At 42.0% G+C, this 17050-nt stretch overlaps 2 protein-coding genes across 6 annotated transcripts in view; one reads left to right on the forward strand and one right to left on the reverse strand.

Moving 5' to 3' along the window:
• LRRC42 (leucine rich repeat containing 42) lies at window positions 1–10690 on the reverse strand. Of its 2 annotated transcripts, XR_012160477.2 has the most exons (9): window positions 10502–10690; window positions 8910–9397; window positions 7296–7427; window positions 6048–6166; window positions 2708–2796; window positions 2502–2615; window positions 2236–2387; window positions 1135–1219; window positions 401–491 (listed from the first exon to the last, which is right to left on the reverse strand). XR_012160477.2 is itself a non-coding variant. In XM_073357629.1 (8 exons), the coding sequence occupies exons 2-8, from the start codon at window positions 9380–9382 to the stop codon at window positions 232–234; spliced, it is 1272 nt and encodes a 423-aa protein (XP_073213730.1). In that variant the 5' UTR covers window positions 9383–9397; window positions 10502–10680; the 3' UTR covers window positions 1–231. The 2 variants fall into 2 exon arrangements, 1 of the variants encoding a protein (XP_073213730.1); XM_073357629.1 differs by lacking the exon at window positions 2236–2387 and having other exon boundaries at window positions 1–491; window positions 10502–10680.
• The window catches only part of IFT25 (intraflagellar transport 25), a 13192-nt gene continuing 6277 nt past the window's right edge, over window positions 10136–17050 (forward strand). The window contains exons 1-4 of one of the 4 annotated variants that reach the window (XM_073357634.2): window positions 10136–10355; window positions 13452–13563; window positions 15284–15390; window positions 16192–16260. In XM_073357634.2, the coding sequence (XP_073213735.1) occupies window positions 13466–13563; window positions 15284–15390; window positions 16192–16260 (274 nt within the window). In that variant the 5' untranslated portion in view covers window positions 10136–10355; window positions 13452–13465. The other 3 variants (XM_073357636.1, XM_073357632.1, XM_073357633.1) reach the window with 3 other exon arrangements.

The raw sequence follows: 17050 nt of genomic DNA on the forward strand, positions 1-17050 counted from the left end.
TTAAGGATGACAAAATTTATTTGAAAAAATTATTATGTATAGAAAATATACATTAGAATGATCATCTCTCCACCTCTTGGGTCTAGCACTCCCCTCTCCCAACACAAGTAGCTATAATTTGCTGCTATGCTACTGCTGTTTAAAAAATATCTGTCTCCTTTCTCCATACACAAATTCATATTGATACTTCTAACAACTTTACCACCAGGAAAAAAGGGAAATCTTTCTGAATCAATAGGTATTCAACAAGTCCCAATCTTCCATGGTCAGGCACGTGTGTGTCTGCTTTGAAGTTCGTTCTCTCTCTTGTTCAGTTAAACCTTTCTCTTTATTTTTCTTTAATTGGTGGCTAGCTGCAGCCTCCTTTTTCAATAAAGGGAAATGGCAATTTTGTACTTTATCCTTGTAGAACTGCAAGTTTTCAGAAGCTTTTGCTTTAGTCTGCACCAATGTGCTCTTGACTGGTTCTTCTATCCTGCATCTCTTTCCATCTACAAAAAAACCCAAAACACAGAGTTAAGCCTGCTCTCTAATTCAGTATGTGCTTGGCACAAAAGCTAGTCATCATTTGTTAAGCCATGTTTTAATACACCTACAAATCCTTAATATTTAGAAATGAAATCAATTTTTCAATATTTGGTTGTATTTAATCAATACAACACATAAGATTGTTTTATATTACTCATTTTTTGTTGGGAAATGTGCTAATCATATTACAAAGGGAGGATTTTGTGCTTAACTTAATCACTTTGTACAAAGTCAGATGACCAAGCTGAAAATGACCTGAGTCACCAGATTCCAGCTGCCTCAAGAACTAACCCAAAACCCACTGAGGCCAACAGACTCCCATTGGTTTCAACGCACTTGAGCTCAAGCTGTCAGTGAGTTGGATTTACCTAAGTCATATTCCATCACATAAAAAATATATATTCACTAAAAGCAAGGTCCATCACTTTTTAGATATTTTGTAACTTTAAAGATGTTGTATAAGTGAAAAACGCTCAGTTTCACAAGTGGCTGCAGGTGTACATTCAATATGCCACTATTTGGTTTTGTTTTTTTAAATAAGTTTAGTGTAAAAATAATGTACAAATTTAATGAACAAGTTATTCAGAACCTCACACAGTTACGTACAGAAGTGTTGAGCTGCTGTTCTGGACTTCAAGTTTTCCTTGGGCTTGACGGTTTTCATAGCTAACTGCTCCCACTGCAACACTGTCTGAAACATGATTTAAATTATTTTGAATGATTTTCTTAAAGGAAATCATCATCAGAAACAACTCTACACCTTACTCTTTAGCTTTTTTTATGCCTTATTACTCGTCAGAGATGACTTATACAGCAACACTAGTTTTCAGTAAAAACTTTTAGTATTAGCAACCTAAGTAAAATATTCCTTCCTCTAATTCTTACGAATACTATCTTATCAAACAGGAATTCTGATGTATATACGAAGCAAGATGAAGGACCGTGGAGAAACAGAAAAAACACCCGCAGCTAACATGTCCCCTTACAACACTTCCATTACAGTAGGAGTATCTATGGTTGTGATTCTCCTCTTACAAGCTGGAGCTTCTGTATGGGCAGCTTTAAGCTGCATTATAGAACACTGAGCCACGTTTGGATGGTATGGCACGCACACAAGTTGCACCAGTTTAACTAGACTGATTTAAAATCAATTTAATTAAACTAGTGCAACTTTCCTCCCACAGACATGGTATTAGACTTGGTCTACACTTAGAAGTCAGGTCAACATAGCTATCTCAGTCAGGGGTGTGAAAAAACTATACCCCAACAGATGTAGCTATGCCAGCCTAATCCCAGGGTAGACGCAGCTATGTCCATGAATGAATACTTCCATCAACATAGCTACCGTTGTTCAGGGAGGTAATGTTTCTATACCACCGCAAAATCCCTTCAGTTGCTGAAGGCTGTGTCTACGCTGTGCGGTTATGCTGGCATAGTTATCGGGATGTGGCTATGCCAATACAGTCTCTGTAGTATAGATATACCCCAGTCTGTTACAATGAAATCCCTGCAATTGCAATTTCCCTAACAGAAGGGTAAACAAAGTGTGCCATACCATCCAAATGTGGCTCAGAGTTCTATAATGCAGCTGAAAGCTGCCCATACAGAAGCTCCAGCATGCAATGCTTCATTTTGCTTCAAGTGATCTCACTGGGTGCACGCAGAGACTTCCCAGTCTGAGCACATTATTTGACAAAGTGAGAATACCTGCACTCTGCTTTATTCTCTGCAAATGTAGGTTTGATCCTGGCTGTCAGCAAACAGTCAATGCAACCTCTGGATACTTCCTCTGGCATGTAAGAATGCAGAACATGTTCATTCTCTAAGCTCTTTAACATCTGTTTTCTCAGAGTTAAGTACTAAAAAGATATAGAACCTCACTGGGTGAAATGACTTGTGACTGAAAAGGACAAATACTTCGGTTTTGTAGAAATTAAAACAGCAACAAACAAACAAACAAAAAATGAACATACCTGCTCTGCCCATCCCTCTGTTTTGCAGTTACTATGATCAAATTCTTTCAGAGGCACTTTTGAATGAACTAAGCTTATTTGGGTCTGGAGCCTCTGAATGACTGCCTTAACATCCTAGTGGAAAAAGAATATAAAGCAGATTGTGTAGAAAAGCATTTGATCATGCTATATATATGTAACAGACTTGGGTGGAAACTCTGTTTTACCTTGAGACCGGTTTCAGAAATATCCAAATAATTCAGCTTCTTGAAAGAAAAAAGGTACCCAATTCCCATATCAGTGATTTCAGGGTTACCTATAAAATCAAAAAAGATTAGATTAAGTTGCATGACTATAGAAGTGTGTCCTGCAAAATGGATTTTTTTTAAAGTATTAAGATGTAGGCATGGAAAAAAGACAATATAAATGTTATACTAGCAAGCAAGCAATTATTCCTCTGGTAAATATTTTATAAGCTATTCTGGCACATTTATATTAACATGCTCCATGTTTTGAAAGTTATTTGAAACTGATTTTTTTTCCTCTTCAGAGCAAAATTAAGCTTTCATAGATCGCTTCAATTAGGTTAAGCATTATAAATGAATAAGCCATACTTGTGCATATGTAAATACACATTTATTGCACATGAAAACTAATGTTCTTTTAATGTAAGGCTTCAAAGTCAAGCACCAAAAGATAGGAAATGCCAGTGTTGAGGCTGCCTGTGCAACCTTAATCCAGTCCCCTGGGGTGTATGCATTATGATCCAGTGTTTAATTACATGGTTGCATATTTTTCATTCAGCGCATGGAATGGAGGCTGCTCACTTAATGAGCAACTATTCCTAATATTTTCTTTTCTCCTTGTTCAATGTGTGGCCCTATACTTTATTTACTGCATAATATTCAAACCTATTCTGAAGACAGAATTATTTTTCTCATGAGCTTTCCTATGGCACTCATCACAATAGTATGAGTGCTTCACACATTTGTTAATGTTCACAACATCCCTGTGAGAAGAGGGGGAATTATTATCCCCATTTTACAAATGAAGTACTGAGGCACAGAAATTAAGGTCAAAAGTATCCATGCCTTTTGAGTGGCTAATTTGAAACAACTAGGACCTGATTTCTGAAACTATTTAGCATTATATAGCATTTACATAGTCAAAGCTCCCAGTGACTTCCGTTGTAGCTGTGAATGCTCAGCACTTGTGTAAGCCAGTCACAAGGGTCTCAGGTCAGGCACCCAGAGAATGAGGAACATGCAAGCAAGTAGTCACCTGTGAAAAGTCTGACTTTTAAATGACTTGCCCATTATCACACAGGGACAGAATCCAGTTCTCCAGCGCAGTATTCAACTACCTTAACTGAGAGACTGTCCCTTTCTCTTTCTGTAGTCTCCTGCCTCATTCACTACACATCTTCCAACTTTTGCAAATGAAGCAGGAATCTGACAGACATCAGTATCTTTCAAAATACAACCCTGACTCATCCCCAGAGTAGGTCCAGACCATGCACTGAATGAGGCAGGGGTGCTGTGAGGAAAAAAAAATAGTAAGTGCTCATGTAACTAAAGACTATCATACTGCATACTCACAAGGGGGCCAAATTAGGGTTACACAGACAGGAAACATCAGAATTAAGGCTAACTTTTGAGTGCTTGACTTTGCAACCTGAAGTGTTTTTTAAAGTAGCATTTTGTGTGCAATTTTTTTAGGTTTCCGAAAAAAGCAAAATGGAAAAAAAATTGAATCAGACAGCATCCTCCTTCATACTGCCTGGTCCAGTGGGGGACAGCATTGAGACCACAGGGAAGACAGGCTCCCTGATCTCACTTCAGGTGCTTAGACCCAGCATGGCACAAAGCTGCAATTGCAGGGAAGGTTCTACTCAGCTCCAGGTTGAAGCATGCTCAGTGCAGAAGCAATTGTAGGGAATTTAACTGCTAAATCTAAAAAAAGTGTTCAGTGAGCATGTGCACACTGTAATTTTTCAAAGGCTTATAACTTGGCCAAATTTGGGCAGATTTTCACATGGTCAGCAAAAGGCCCATCTCTCACCAAAGGCCCCTATCTTCCAAATTTCAGGTCTCTATCCAGAGCATGGAGGTGATAGAGCTTTTCAAAGCAAAGGCAGCCAGAATTTTTTTAACATGGGCAAAACAACATTTTTCCCTAGCCTTGTTCTTGGAAATGGCTGAATGAATCATTGTCCAGAAGAAATCAGCCTAAATCAGACACCGAGCATAGAATATTTCACCCCAAATGGATAAAGTATGGTAAAGTTATGAGCAACTGAGAACACATGATAGGAAGTGACAGGCAACCTTCATAACAGGGTGGTGCTGTGAGCCCCACCTATAATCAGTACCCTTTTTTAATGTCAAGTCCTGAAAATTTTCTTTTGATGTTGTATTTGAGACTAAGACTGTCACCTTAGTGCATGGCTATGCTTGCAGTTGTAGAGCGCTTTGAGTTAAACCAGCCTTCGGAGAGCACAGTAGGAAAAGCGCTGCAGTCTGTCCACACCGACAGCTTCAAGCGCACTGGTGTGGCCACATTTGCAGCACTTGCAGCATCATTGGGAGCAGTGCATTATGGGCAGCTATCCTAGCATGCAAGTGGCTGCAATGTGCTTTTCAAATGGGGGGGCGGCTGGAGTTAGACAGGGAGTGTGTTGTGTGTATGTGGGGGGAGAGTGGGTTTTTGGGGGTCTGAGAGCATGTCAGCATGCTGTCTTGTAAGTTCAGACAGCAGCAGACCCCCCCTGCCTCTCTCTCTCACACAGCATTCCACACTAATGGCTTGCTTTGTTTCAGAGCAGATAAGCAGCTGGCTGTCAGAAATGGAGCTTTCAAAGTGCATTTCCGCATTTCTACAGCCGATTCCAAACAATGACAAGAGTGGCCACTTGACTTTAGGAGAAGCAACACCTCATTCACACTGGTGCTGCGGCGCTCCAGCGAGGGCGCAACAAATGTTATTCCACTCGCCAAGGTGGAGTACCAGCAGCGCTGTAGCTGCGGAGTCAAAGTGTTCTACGTGCCTTGCCAGTGTGGACAGGTAGTGAGCTAGTGCGCCCGGGACTCCTTTATTGCGCTGTAACTTGCAAGTGTAGCCAAGCCATTAGTCTTGTTCTCCATGTAAAAAGTTTACCTGTCGAATAGTGACCATCCTAGCAGAAAGACTAGACAAAGGTTAGGTTCATGTCATGTAGTAGTAGTAGTAAAATACAAAACTTAGATTACAAATTTAGTACTGAGTCACTCAGCTTGGATATTGACGAGTTTGAGTTCCATTTTGGAATGCATAAATGTTCATTTAAATGCTGTATTTATGCCAATCAAGGGCCTGATTCTGCCTTCACTGACTTCAGTGCAGCAGGATAAGGCTATCGGTGCAACATGTGGCTTCTGGCAAGTTGTCGATGAAGTCCTTGTTTGGACTCCTGATATAGGGGCTAATTTTGAACAATTGTCTGCTTTCAATATTCACTAGGAGGAACCCTAGATGAGAAGTAATCATGTTTTTCTAAATTTAAATTATGAGGCACTTTGACACACTTACAAGACAAATCTAATACAGAGAGATTTTCAAGTCCCCTTTTCATCACTCGAACTGGCGCTGTCATTTTGCGAAGGCCTGCATCTGACAAACAATTATCCTTCAGGAGGAGCCGAGTTACACTAGGATAAGGAATGTAAAGTTAGTTTGTAAAGGAATAATTTCAAAGTTTTTAGTAAAATTATTAGCATTTCATGTGAAAAGTCTACAATCTTCCCCTAACACCTGCTCAATCTACCACTCGCTTGCTGATATTAAAAGGACCAATAAAACAAGAGGCCTCTTTGGTATTTTCCCTGTTGCCTCTGAAGGCTCTGCTGAAGCAATTACCTAACAAACTATTGCCAAAGTTTCACTGACACAGGAAACACTGGAACACAACAGCTTGCTGACACAAGCAATAAGATTCTTTGTAACTAGAAGTTAAGGACAATTAGGCTTGTCAATTTCAAACCCATTCAAAACTGGAGAAAGAAAATCCTTGCTTGACATATAGGAAAGGACAAAATTGGTAGGAGATACAAGGAAGTATTGCAAACAAGAATAAATGAAATCCCCAAAAATTTATAGATACACTTCCACAGCATCCTTTTAAAAACAACCTTGAATCAAACGCATGGAAGTCTTATGTAGTAACAACAGTTATTAATTCATAAACATAATTAACTTATCTAATAAAGTTCCACAATTTTCTACCTTTTAGATCTCTGGTAGCTTGAAAAGACTGTTATATAAACATTTTAGCAAACACATACTGGACAAAATACGTAAATTAGGAATATCTCATGCTGACATACTGATTCAGTTAAAACGATTATTTTGGTAAAGTTTTCTCCCAAAAAATCAATAAGCAAATTTAATAGGGAAAGTCTACAAGAGTTGAAAACTAAGTTTTGCAATATATATGAATATACTATATATTGAGTGTATAATATAAACAGAAAATGAAAAATATGCAAAACAATTGGTCTTTATATTAGATAGTAGAGTACTTTTATTTCAAACTTTCATAATTGTAGATCATGTCTAAAGACTCAATACATGCTTGGTATCATACAATTTGTGTTATTAGTTCTGATGGTTGCTTTTTTCACCTGAAGAAGAGAATTTATAAACAACTAAAAACCCCAATAAAAGTGTCTGTTGCCTGTAAAACTTTCCTTTAAAGAGACAGTGTGATTGTGATTCTGTGAATTTCTTGGTGATGGAAAAGAAAATGCTGGTCAGTTAAACATATAAATAAATTGGTACCTAGACAGAGCTTCTTTGGTGATATGTTCTAGCAATTCATGGTTATCTCCAAGTTTACAACAGGAAAGATCCAAGCAGGTCAGCTCCCTGAAAGACTTAATTTCTTCAAGTTTTTCAGAAATAACCAGATATCTGTAAAGAGCAGAAAGCTATCAACGTTTAGATGCATAAAGGTACAGTCCTAGAAGGTGCCTACTCATACTGGCATAATGCCAGCTGCCATGGGAAAAATGCCCCAAATGAGCATGCTCTCTTCATTATCTACCCAGGCTGCAGCCCATGTGGAACACATGCTCAAGTACTTACTCAGTGTCTTAGACCAACATTGTGGCTCTGATCTGACTCAAAAAATACTTTGCTCCATAACTAGTGACTTCAAATTGCAAAGACAGCTATTACAACTAGATCTCAAGCTATATCAGTCCAATTCTGGCAGCACTGCTTGCCAAATGGTAAAACTGATGTTTCATGGCCAAAAACAAAAGCCTTGACTAGAGAAATAAAGAAGACACAAAGATCCTTCAACAGAAGTCATCTTTCACTCATGAAAAGGGTAGTTCATGAGTAGACTGGCAAGAAATGTGATCATTCTGAGGATGAAGTGACACCTGGATCACCTGATGTTTTTTATTAAACCTTTCCTATATTGCTCATGCCACCTTTGGCATCCAAGCCTATATGCTTTGATTTATACTGATTCATATTTAAAGGACTGAAAAGACCATAAACTGTGTGAATGTACAAAAAAACCCCCAACAAATTGTTATAACATAGGAAGGTACTTCACCAGGGACAAGGTTTTAGAGGGGTATTATCCTATTTTAAGCCTTGTAGGGAAAAACTTTTCTTGTTGAGTTAGAACTTGTCCAGAGAAGAGGGGAGAGGGAGAACTTTCCTGGTCAAGGTGTATTTAATATGGAGGGCATGCAACACCTCTAGATACAAATAGTAATAAACTGTAATACTAGTCTTCTGACTTCAAAACCTGTGATATAATTACAAGGCTATCCTTTTCTCCCCCGTGCCTTAGGGGGTACTGGTACCCTTAAAATAAAATGCAATAGAAGACATGGAATAGCCCCCTAGGACTGCGTGCTGGAAAGTTTTGCTGGCTACACAAGTCCAAATAAATGTTTAAATACTTACAGAGAAGGATTTTTATTAGTTCAGACACAATTTAGTTGTTAACATAACACCCCTGTGAGGTACGTTAAGTTAGACAAGCTTGTCTCTCTCACCAGCAGAAGGTCCAATAAAAGATATTACCTCACCTATCTTGTCTCTCTAATACCTTGGGACTGACATGGCTAAAACTATCCTGCACCATACAAATGCCAAACGTTAGCATGTTAAAAATAAAGCTGCAGGTTTTATCCTTCAATTCCGGTTGTCGAATGTGTTCGTGTGGATTTGGAGGATTAACTGGCAGTATTATGGGTTCTGCATTACACATAAGAATTAAATCAAGCGCTATTTACCAACAATACTTTATGGAGTGAACAAATATAATTTAATAATCCAAATCAAGAAAATGTTTATATTTAAGTAAAAAAATGAAACACTTAAGCAACAACACTGGTGGAGACTCACATTTACATAACTGAATGCACTTACCTATTCTGTAAACATAATGAACAAAGCACCAGACTTCCATAAGCCTCAGTAAATTTTTGTAGTGCTCTAAGTCCTGTAACTGGTTCTGTAAACTTTTGCCTTGCTTCTGCAGCAGAAAAAAGCTTTTCAGCAATCTGCTCTGGAAAGCCAATCAACGAATCAATATGATCAACATTGTCAGAAATGTAACCCAACACTAGACCGAAGAGAGACTTGGCTGAGTACCGGAGATTGCCCTCCTTAGTATAAGTAAAGATGAAATGATCTGTTCTCTCTCTCCTTGCGCTGTCATCTTCTCTGTTCATACAAAGCTCCACAGAGAATCCTTTGGAAAACAGTCTAAAAGGCCTTGGTTTTGGAGTGGCATTTTTTACAGTTCCAGAACCCTGATTTACCATGTACAGGTGCCCATTTTCACGCACATATATTGGGCCTGTATCCAAAAGGCTTTCAGACTTGAGGCAGTAAGACATTCCCCTTGACAGTTTCTGCAAAAACAGAATGAGAGATGGATAAATAATTGAAACAAATGATACTATTTTGGAAAGATATCAATTCCAAGTTAATTTCCTTTGGTGCCCTAGGCAGCACATTATAGTGTACCCATACCGTACAGTGAAAGCTGCGTATGATACATATACACCTCAGCTGCCAGCAAAACAAATATGGGGACTAGAACTCAGGACTTTTGCTTCAGAATGACAGGTCTTTTCCACACACAAGTACTCCTTGATCAACAGTACTAACATGTTTAAGAGTAGCAGCCCGTGTCTGTCTGTATTCACAAAAAGAAAAGGAGTTCTTGTGGCACCTTCCAGACTAACAAATTTATTTGAGCATAAGCTTTTGTGAGCTACAGCTCATTACATTACAACTATTGCACACAAATAGTCCTGTACGTTGCACATGGGGCCTGCTCCTTAAAAGGATGACTGATTAGGACTGAGGCAAAGTGTGAGCGCGCCACAGAAGTTTGCCTCGTGCCCCATCTCCTTGCTCAACGCCGCAGGCCGGGCTGCGGGGTTTTCAGCTGCACTGCCATTACACCGGCTGGGCCTGCAAAGGGGGACACTTTGTCTGCAGGCACCATCGCCCGGCAGCGGCATGCCCAGGGGTCGGCGTCTGCCCCCTTCGGCGGCGCGGAGCAGCAGCAGCGCCTGGCTCTGCCTGACGCCGGGATGGGCTCGGCGCAGCCACCTGGCGGCCGCGGGCGGTCGGCGGCTGTTTTCTGGGATGCAACAGGCGCTGCCCGGCCCCAGTGGGGGCTCCTGCGCGGAACCTTTCCCCAGCCCGGCGTCTGCTGCCCCTCTGCACAGGGCCGTGCCGCAGGGCGCAGAGCCCGGCCCGCGCAGCCCTGGCCGCGCCCGGCTGGGCCCCCTCAGCCGCCCGGTGCCCACATCGGGCGCGGGGGGGCGTTCGGGCCGCTGGCCCCTTCCCCTTGCCGGGGTAGGTTCGTGCCCGCCCGCTCGCTCCTGGCGGGGCAGCGCCCCCTTCCCTGGGCCCGCCCCGCGGGGTCCGTCGCTCCGAGCCCGGGGCTCTCGCGGGCGCTGGGAAAGTTTCCCCGAGCCCCCCAGCCCGAACCCCCGGCCTACCTGCCCCCGCTCGGCGCGGCCGCTCGCAGGGCCGGGGCTCGACACAGGCCAGTCCCGCCCCGGGAGCGCCCCGGGGCCACAAAGGGGAGAGCGGGGACGCGCCGGGGGAGCTGAGCGAGGGGAGCGCGCGCGCGGGCACAGAGAGCCCGCGGGAGCCCCAGGCGGGAGCGCGCGGCGTCTCCGCCCGAGACAAGAGGCGAGTCCCTGGGCCAGGGCGGGGACCCAGGGGAGATAGGGGCTGGGGTGACAGGGTAATGGAGGGGCTGTGGGGAGAGAGCCCGGAGTATGGGGGTGTGGGAGGGGCCCCGGGCATGAAGAGGAGACTCTGGGATTTGGAGGGGATATGGAAAAAAGAAAAGGAGGACTTGTGGCACCTGAGAGACTAACCAATTTATTTGAGCATAAGCTTTTGTGAGCTACAGCTCACTTCATCGGATGCATCGGGGCATTGGGAGGGGGCTTGGATTTGGAGGGGACATGGGGAGGCGCTGAGGGGATGTGGGGCATTGGGAGGGGCTCTGGGATTTGGAGGGGACATGGGGAGGCGCTGAGGGGATGTGGGGTATTGGGAGGGGCTCTGGGATTTGATGGGGACATGGGAAGGCGCTGAGGGGATGTGGGGCATTGGGAGGGGCTCTGGGATTTGATGGGGACATGGGGAGGCGCTGAGGGGATGTGGGGTATTGGGAGGGGTTCTGGGATTTGATGGGGACATGGGGAGGCACTGAGGGGATGTGGGGTATTGGGAGGGGCTCTGGGATTGGGAGGGGACATGGGGAGGCGCTGAGGGGATGTGGGGTATTGGGAGGGGCTCTGGGATTGGGAGGGGACATGGGGAGGCGCTGAGGGGATGTGGGGTATTGGGAGGGGCTCTGGGATTTGGAGGGGACATGGGGAGGCGCTGAGGGGATGTGGGGTATTGGGAGGGGCTCTGGGATTTGATGGGGACATGGGGAGGCGCTGAGGGGATGTGGGGTATTGGGAGGGGCTCTGGGATTTGATGGGGACATGGGGAGGCGCTGAGGGGATGTGGGGCATTGGGAGGGGCTCTGGGATTTGATGGGGACATGGGGAGGCGCTGAGGGGATGTGGGGCATTGGGAGGGGCTCTGGGATTTGATGGGGACATGGGAAGGCGCTGAGGGGATGTGGGGCATTGGGAGGGGTTCTGGGATTTGATGGGGACATGGGAAGGCACTGAGGGGATGTGGGGCATTGGGAGGGGTTCTGGGATTGGGAGGGGACATGGAGAGGGGATGTGGGGTATTGGGAGGGGACATGAGGAGGCGCTGAGGGGATGTGGGGTATTGGGAGGGGGCTCTGGGATTGGGAGGGGACATGAGGAGGCGCTGAGGGGATATGGGGTATTGGGAGTGGGCTTGGATTTGGAGGGGACATGGGGAGGCGCTGAGGGGATGTGGGGCATTAGGAGGGGGCTTGGATTTGGAGGGGACATGGGGAGGCACTGAGTGGATGTGGGGCATTAGGAGGGGACTCTCGGATTTGATGCGGACATGGGGAGGTGCTGAGAGGATGTGGGGTATTGGGAGGGGTTCTGGGATTTGGAGGGGACATGAGGAGGTGCTGAGGGGATGTGAGGTATTGGGAGGGGTCTCTCAGATTTGATGGGGACATGGGGAGGCGCTGAGGGGATGTGGGGTATTGGGAGGTGGCTCTGGCATTTGGAGGGGACATGGGGAGGCGCTGAGGGATGCCAGGAGATGATGGAGGTTAGTATAATTGCCCTGTCCCTCATATTTTCCAAAGCTTGGACTAGTGTAAATTTAAATTAAGTGATGGACATCCCGTCCCATGGGAAATTATTCCAGAGTTGACCTCACCCCTTTAGGAAACCTTTTTTGTGATTCAGCCTAAATTATCATGTGCTCAGTTTCATCCCACTATTCTTAGACTCCTCCATTGACATCCCTAAATGATTCTTCTCCCTCTTTGTTTGTTACCTTTTCCCAACACTTGCAGGCGGTTATCCACCCTAGTCATTGTTCTATTAAATGTTCTTGAATAAGGCCTTCCAGTCTCCTAATTATTGTTGCCATTCCCTGAATTCCTTGCAAACTGTTTATAACTTTTTGGTGTTCAGCTCCCTATAACTGAATCCGTTATTTCTGTTGTCTCAGCAATGCGATATGGAGAAAATCTATCAGTTCTCTGTTCTGTGACATAATGCCTCTGTGTATTCAGCTCAAAATGACATTGACTTTTTTTAGATGTCTTATCACCCTGCCAGCTCACATATAATTCATTGTTCACTCTCATGACAAAGACCCAGGACCTGTACCCACATAGATCTCATTGCAGGATTAGGGTCCAAAATACCTACAATCAGGAAAGAAATAGGAAAACTGAAGAGATACCGAGGAAATAGGGGGAATACCAGAAGGGAAAAGGCATACTTTAACTTATAAAGATATTTATTGCAAGGCTTAACTATTTTTTGTAAAGTTCTCTGGGATTTCTATAGAAAGCACAAAGTACTATAATTATATATTATCATTTATTAGGAGTTTGGTTACTTTGGCAGCACTACAGCAAACACTCATGATTTTAAAAAGTATTTTTACTTAAATCCTTGTCACTATATTTCTTAATTAGAACGTAGGAGTTTTTGACTATGTAAAATGCATTTTCAGTCTTTTAATAAAGAATACAATTAGAAATGCAAGCAGCTACTCTTACTTTAGAACTGGAACTATTTGTGGGCAGCAGTGTGGTGTGAGGGGACTGTTTTGACTGTAACTCAAGAAATATCGGTGGTTGAATCATAGAGATCTTAAAAGAGACAGACTAGACTGTTGCTCATAAAGAGTGTAACATGGTTTCTCTGAATTCCTGTTAGGGACTGAATTTGGCTGCTAGGCAACAAGAGGACAGACACTTCCATTCAGTGATATTCTAAGAACGTTCTTTTGTTTTTTTTTAATCTCATGCAGGCTAACAAGAAAGGATGAAATCAACAGACCTGTGCCTTAGTTCTGCAGGGGCTGAAGTTGTTCTAGCCACATCAAGTGATGAAAAATACCCCCCTGAAAACATCATTGATGGGTAAGATTTGATTTTTGGTTCTTTATGTAAGTCAAGGTTGTTGGAGAAATAAAGTGCTTTGGTGTCATTAACATTCATTTGTTCTTTCACTGGATTTTATGCTATTATGTTTTTATATTACATTACATTAAAAGAACATTAAGGTGGCAAAGTGAAGCACTCAAAAGTGAGGAATTACCAAATTAAGGTTGCCAGTGCAACTTTACTTTGGTCCCTGTATGTATATGTATTATATGATACCGTATGTAATTACGTGACCACAAACTATTTTTCCACAGGACATGTGCCTTAATCAGTGCACAGGATGGACAGTACTCACTTAATGCACAGCTATTCAATATTTGTTTTTATCCCTGTTGTTCAGTTTGTGGCCCTATGCCTAATTTACTGCACATTATTCAAAGCCTCCTCTGAAGACGGAATTATTATGCAGCCCCATGCTCTGGGTGACCCTAAGCCTTAGGCTGCCAGATCCTGGGACTGGGCAACAGGGGATAGATCACTTGTTAATTGCCCTGTTCTGTTCATTGGCTACTGTTAGAAGATAGGCTACTGGGCTAGATGGACCATTGGTCTGACCCGTTATGGCCATTCTTATGTTCTTATTAATTTCCTTATGGATTTTTCTGTGGTGTTCACCACTATAGTATCTGAATGCTTCACAAATAGTCCTTAATTTTCACAACATCCCTGTGAGATGAGGGGGCATTATTATCATCCCCATTTTACAGCTAGGGAATTGAGGCACACAGACAGTAAGGTAAAAAATGTCCAATAATTGCGGGTGCCCAATAGGAGACACATGTGGCTTGATTTTTCAAAGTACTTAATATTTTATTGGACTTTATGTGTTCAAAGCACATCTTCCAGTGATTTCAGTTGCAGCTGTGAGTGCTCAGTCCCAGGATCTAAAGTTGGCACCTAGAAAATGAGGAATCACAGTTGCCATCTGTGAAAAGTTTGGTTTAAGTGACTTGACGAGCATCACCTAGGAAATCTATGACAGAGGTAGGGATAGAATCCGTTTCTCCAGGGCAGCATTCATCTGCCTTAAATATAAGACCATCCTTTCTATTCCTACAGTTTTCCACTGCATTCACTAGACACCTTCAACGTCTGCAACAAATGAAGCAGGGATCCTACAGACAACAGCCTCCTTCACTGCACAATCCTGATTCATTCCCAAAGCACCATCCATCTTGTGCACTGAATGAGGCAGGGGTTCTGCAGAAAAATAGTATGTAGTCATGTAATTAAGACTGTATCATAATGGGTGGGTCAGTCGTGGTGTAATGTGCAGGTATGAATTGTCTTTAACTGCCAGAATTTGTTGTTGTTATTGAGGGAATGGGAAATGCAGCAGAAAGGAGAAGGGAGGGAATGACAATGAAGCTAATCTAAATAGGATCTTTCTAGGTGAGAGTCACTCAAACCCAAATTTTAGACAGGCTGTTGAACTGAGTGGCCAATGAGAAGTCAGATTCAAGAATCTGGGAATATTCTGTGATGAACAGACTTGCAAGTAGTAAAGGAAATAGAGGCTGTTTGTAAGAGAAAGAGAAGATATGGTAAACATTGATATTGTAATGAATCTTCAGATGTATATTGTTCCTTTTCAAAGGAGCCTAAATAGAAATTACTTTGCAGATCTCATTCTTTCACAAATATATCGTACTTAATGTAACAAATAAAAAGTTGTGTTGCTTTTTTTTAACAACAGAAGTTCAGAAACATTTTGGACAACAACAGGAATGTTCCCCCAGGAATTCATTATTAGCTTTCATAAATGTGTAAAAATCAGCAAACTCACAATTCAGTGTTACTTAGGTAAGAACACAATGTATTTTCATGTTTTAATTTTCATAGTAGTATCACATTCTGCAGCTAATAGTTTAAAAAATAATACACAAGAATGTAGCTAAAACAGCAAACCAGTGATCCTTTGAGTCCAGTATGTTGCATGGCCCAATTGGGGAAGCAGGATATGCTGGAGAAAGATGAACATCTTTCCTAATAGTGCATCATATCATTATGATATATTGAGGAAGAGAATTATTTTTCCCGATTTGAGCTAGTGATTTATGCCTTGAAGCATGAGGATAAATTGACCTGATAATTTTAACCTAGCTAATGTAACTTTATTGTACTATTTCTCTTATAAATGATAATTAATAATTTGCTTCAAACACTTCAGTAAATTAATTATGTTTCATCAGAAAGTATATTCTCTTTATCTGTTTTGAATGTGTTGCTTTTTAATTTCATAGTATGAACTTCTATCTCCTTTGTTTACATTTTGTCAAATTTCTGTAATCATGTGAGAAAAGATATTATAAAAAAGAAAAAGAAGTATTGTGAACCCAGGAACTAGGAACTCAAGCTTTAGCTGATTTTGGGCAAATCACTTAAACTTTCTTCTTCAGTTTCCCCACCTGTAAAATGAGGATGATGATAAGATTACCTACATACCCAACAGGATACTGTTAACGAACTAACGTTGGCAAAATTCTTTGAAGATGAAAAGTCATACATGATGTTAAGTACTTTTGTTATTAGTAAAACAGTAACATGAAACTAGGTAGACTTCAGTGCTCAGTCTATGCTGATTTCTTTTTAAATATATTTTAGTGCGGAGTTTGAGGATTGAGAAAAGCTTATCTAAAGATCCAGTAGATTTTGAAGTGTGTACTGAAAAAGGTAAGTAATCAAATGTGGAGCAGCTCTGATTGGGTGGAAATTATGTTGGCCTTTATGTATTTGCTCATTGTCTTAATATTTCTATACCTTTAGAAGAATAAAGTTTATAACATTTGTTTGGTATACTGGAAAGGATTGTGATTGGCTGTTTTTATTACTATGGACATAATCCATAAAAAAATGAATATTCCATTAATGTTACCAGAGTGATATACTGGAAATCCACATTAAAATTATATGTGAAAAAACAGTGCGACTTGAAACAGTATAGCAATAGAACTGCCTTGTTGAGAGAGTTAAAACATTTTCCAGAGCACAACAATCTATATCAGGATAATGTTAAATTGGGTGCTGCTGTGTGCTCAGTAGGTATTTGAGGATAGGGGCAGAGGTTAATCTTTGTTTGCGAACTTTCACTCTTCTGTTAGTTTCTCTCAACCCCGAGTTTTGTAAATTTAGGTTTATATTTGAATGTTCATTATTTAAACTATCAGGAAACCCTGTTTTGTTGTTTAAAAAAAAAAAAGCATAAACTGTTATGCTATGGGCCTAATCCATACAAGTACTTTCCTTATGTGAGTGGTTCCATTGATTTCAATAGGGCCCTACCAAATTCATGGCCATGAAAAACATGTCACGGACCATGAAATATGGTCTCCCACTGTGAAATATGGTCTTTTGTGTGCTTTTTATCCTATATTATACAGATTTCATAGGGGAGACCAGCATTTCTCAAATTGAGGGTCTTGACCCAAAAGAGAGTTGCAGGGGGGTTGCAAGGTTATTTTAG

Source organism: Lepidochelys kempii, chromosome 8, assembly GCF_965140285.1.
Source record: "Lepidochelys kempii isolate rLepKem1 chromosome 8, rLepKem1.hap1, whole genome shotgun sequence".
NCBI classification, from domain to species: domain Eukaryota; kingdom Metazoa; phylum Chordata; order Testudines; family Cheloniidae; genus Lepidochelys; species Lepidochelys kempii.

Bases quoted from the DNA above. Each gene is read 5' to 3' on its own strand.
- LRRC42 (XM_073357629.1), bottom strand. From the start codon at position 9,382: ATGTCTTACTGCCTCAAGTCTGAAAGCCTTTTGGATACAGGCCCAATA. The intron at 6,167-7,295 runs GTACCAATTTAT...TCCTTATCCTAG, and splicing joins ACCAAAGAAGCTCTGTCTAG to TGTAACTCGGCTCCTCCTGA. The intron at 2,616-2,707 runs GTAAAACAGAGT...TTTTTCCACTAG, and splicing joins TTTCTGAAACCGGTCTCAAG to GATGTTAAGGCAGTCATTCA.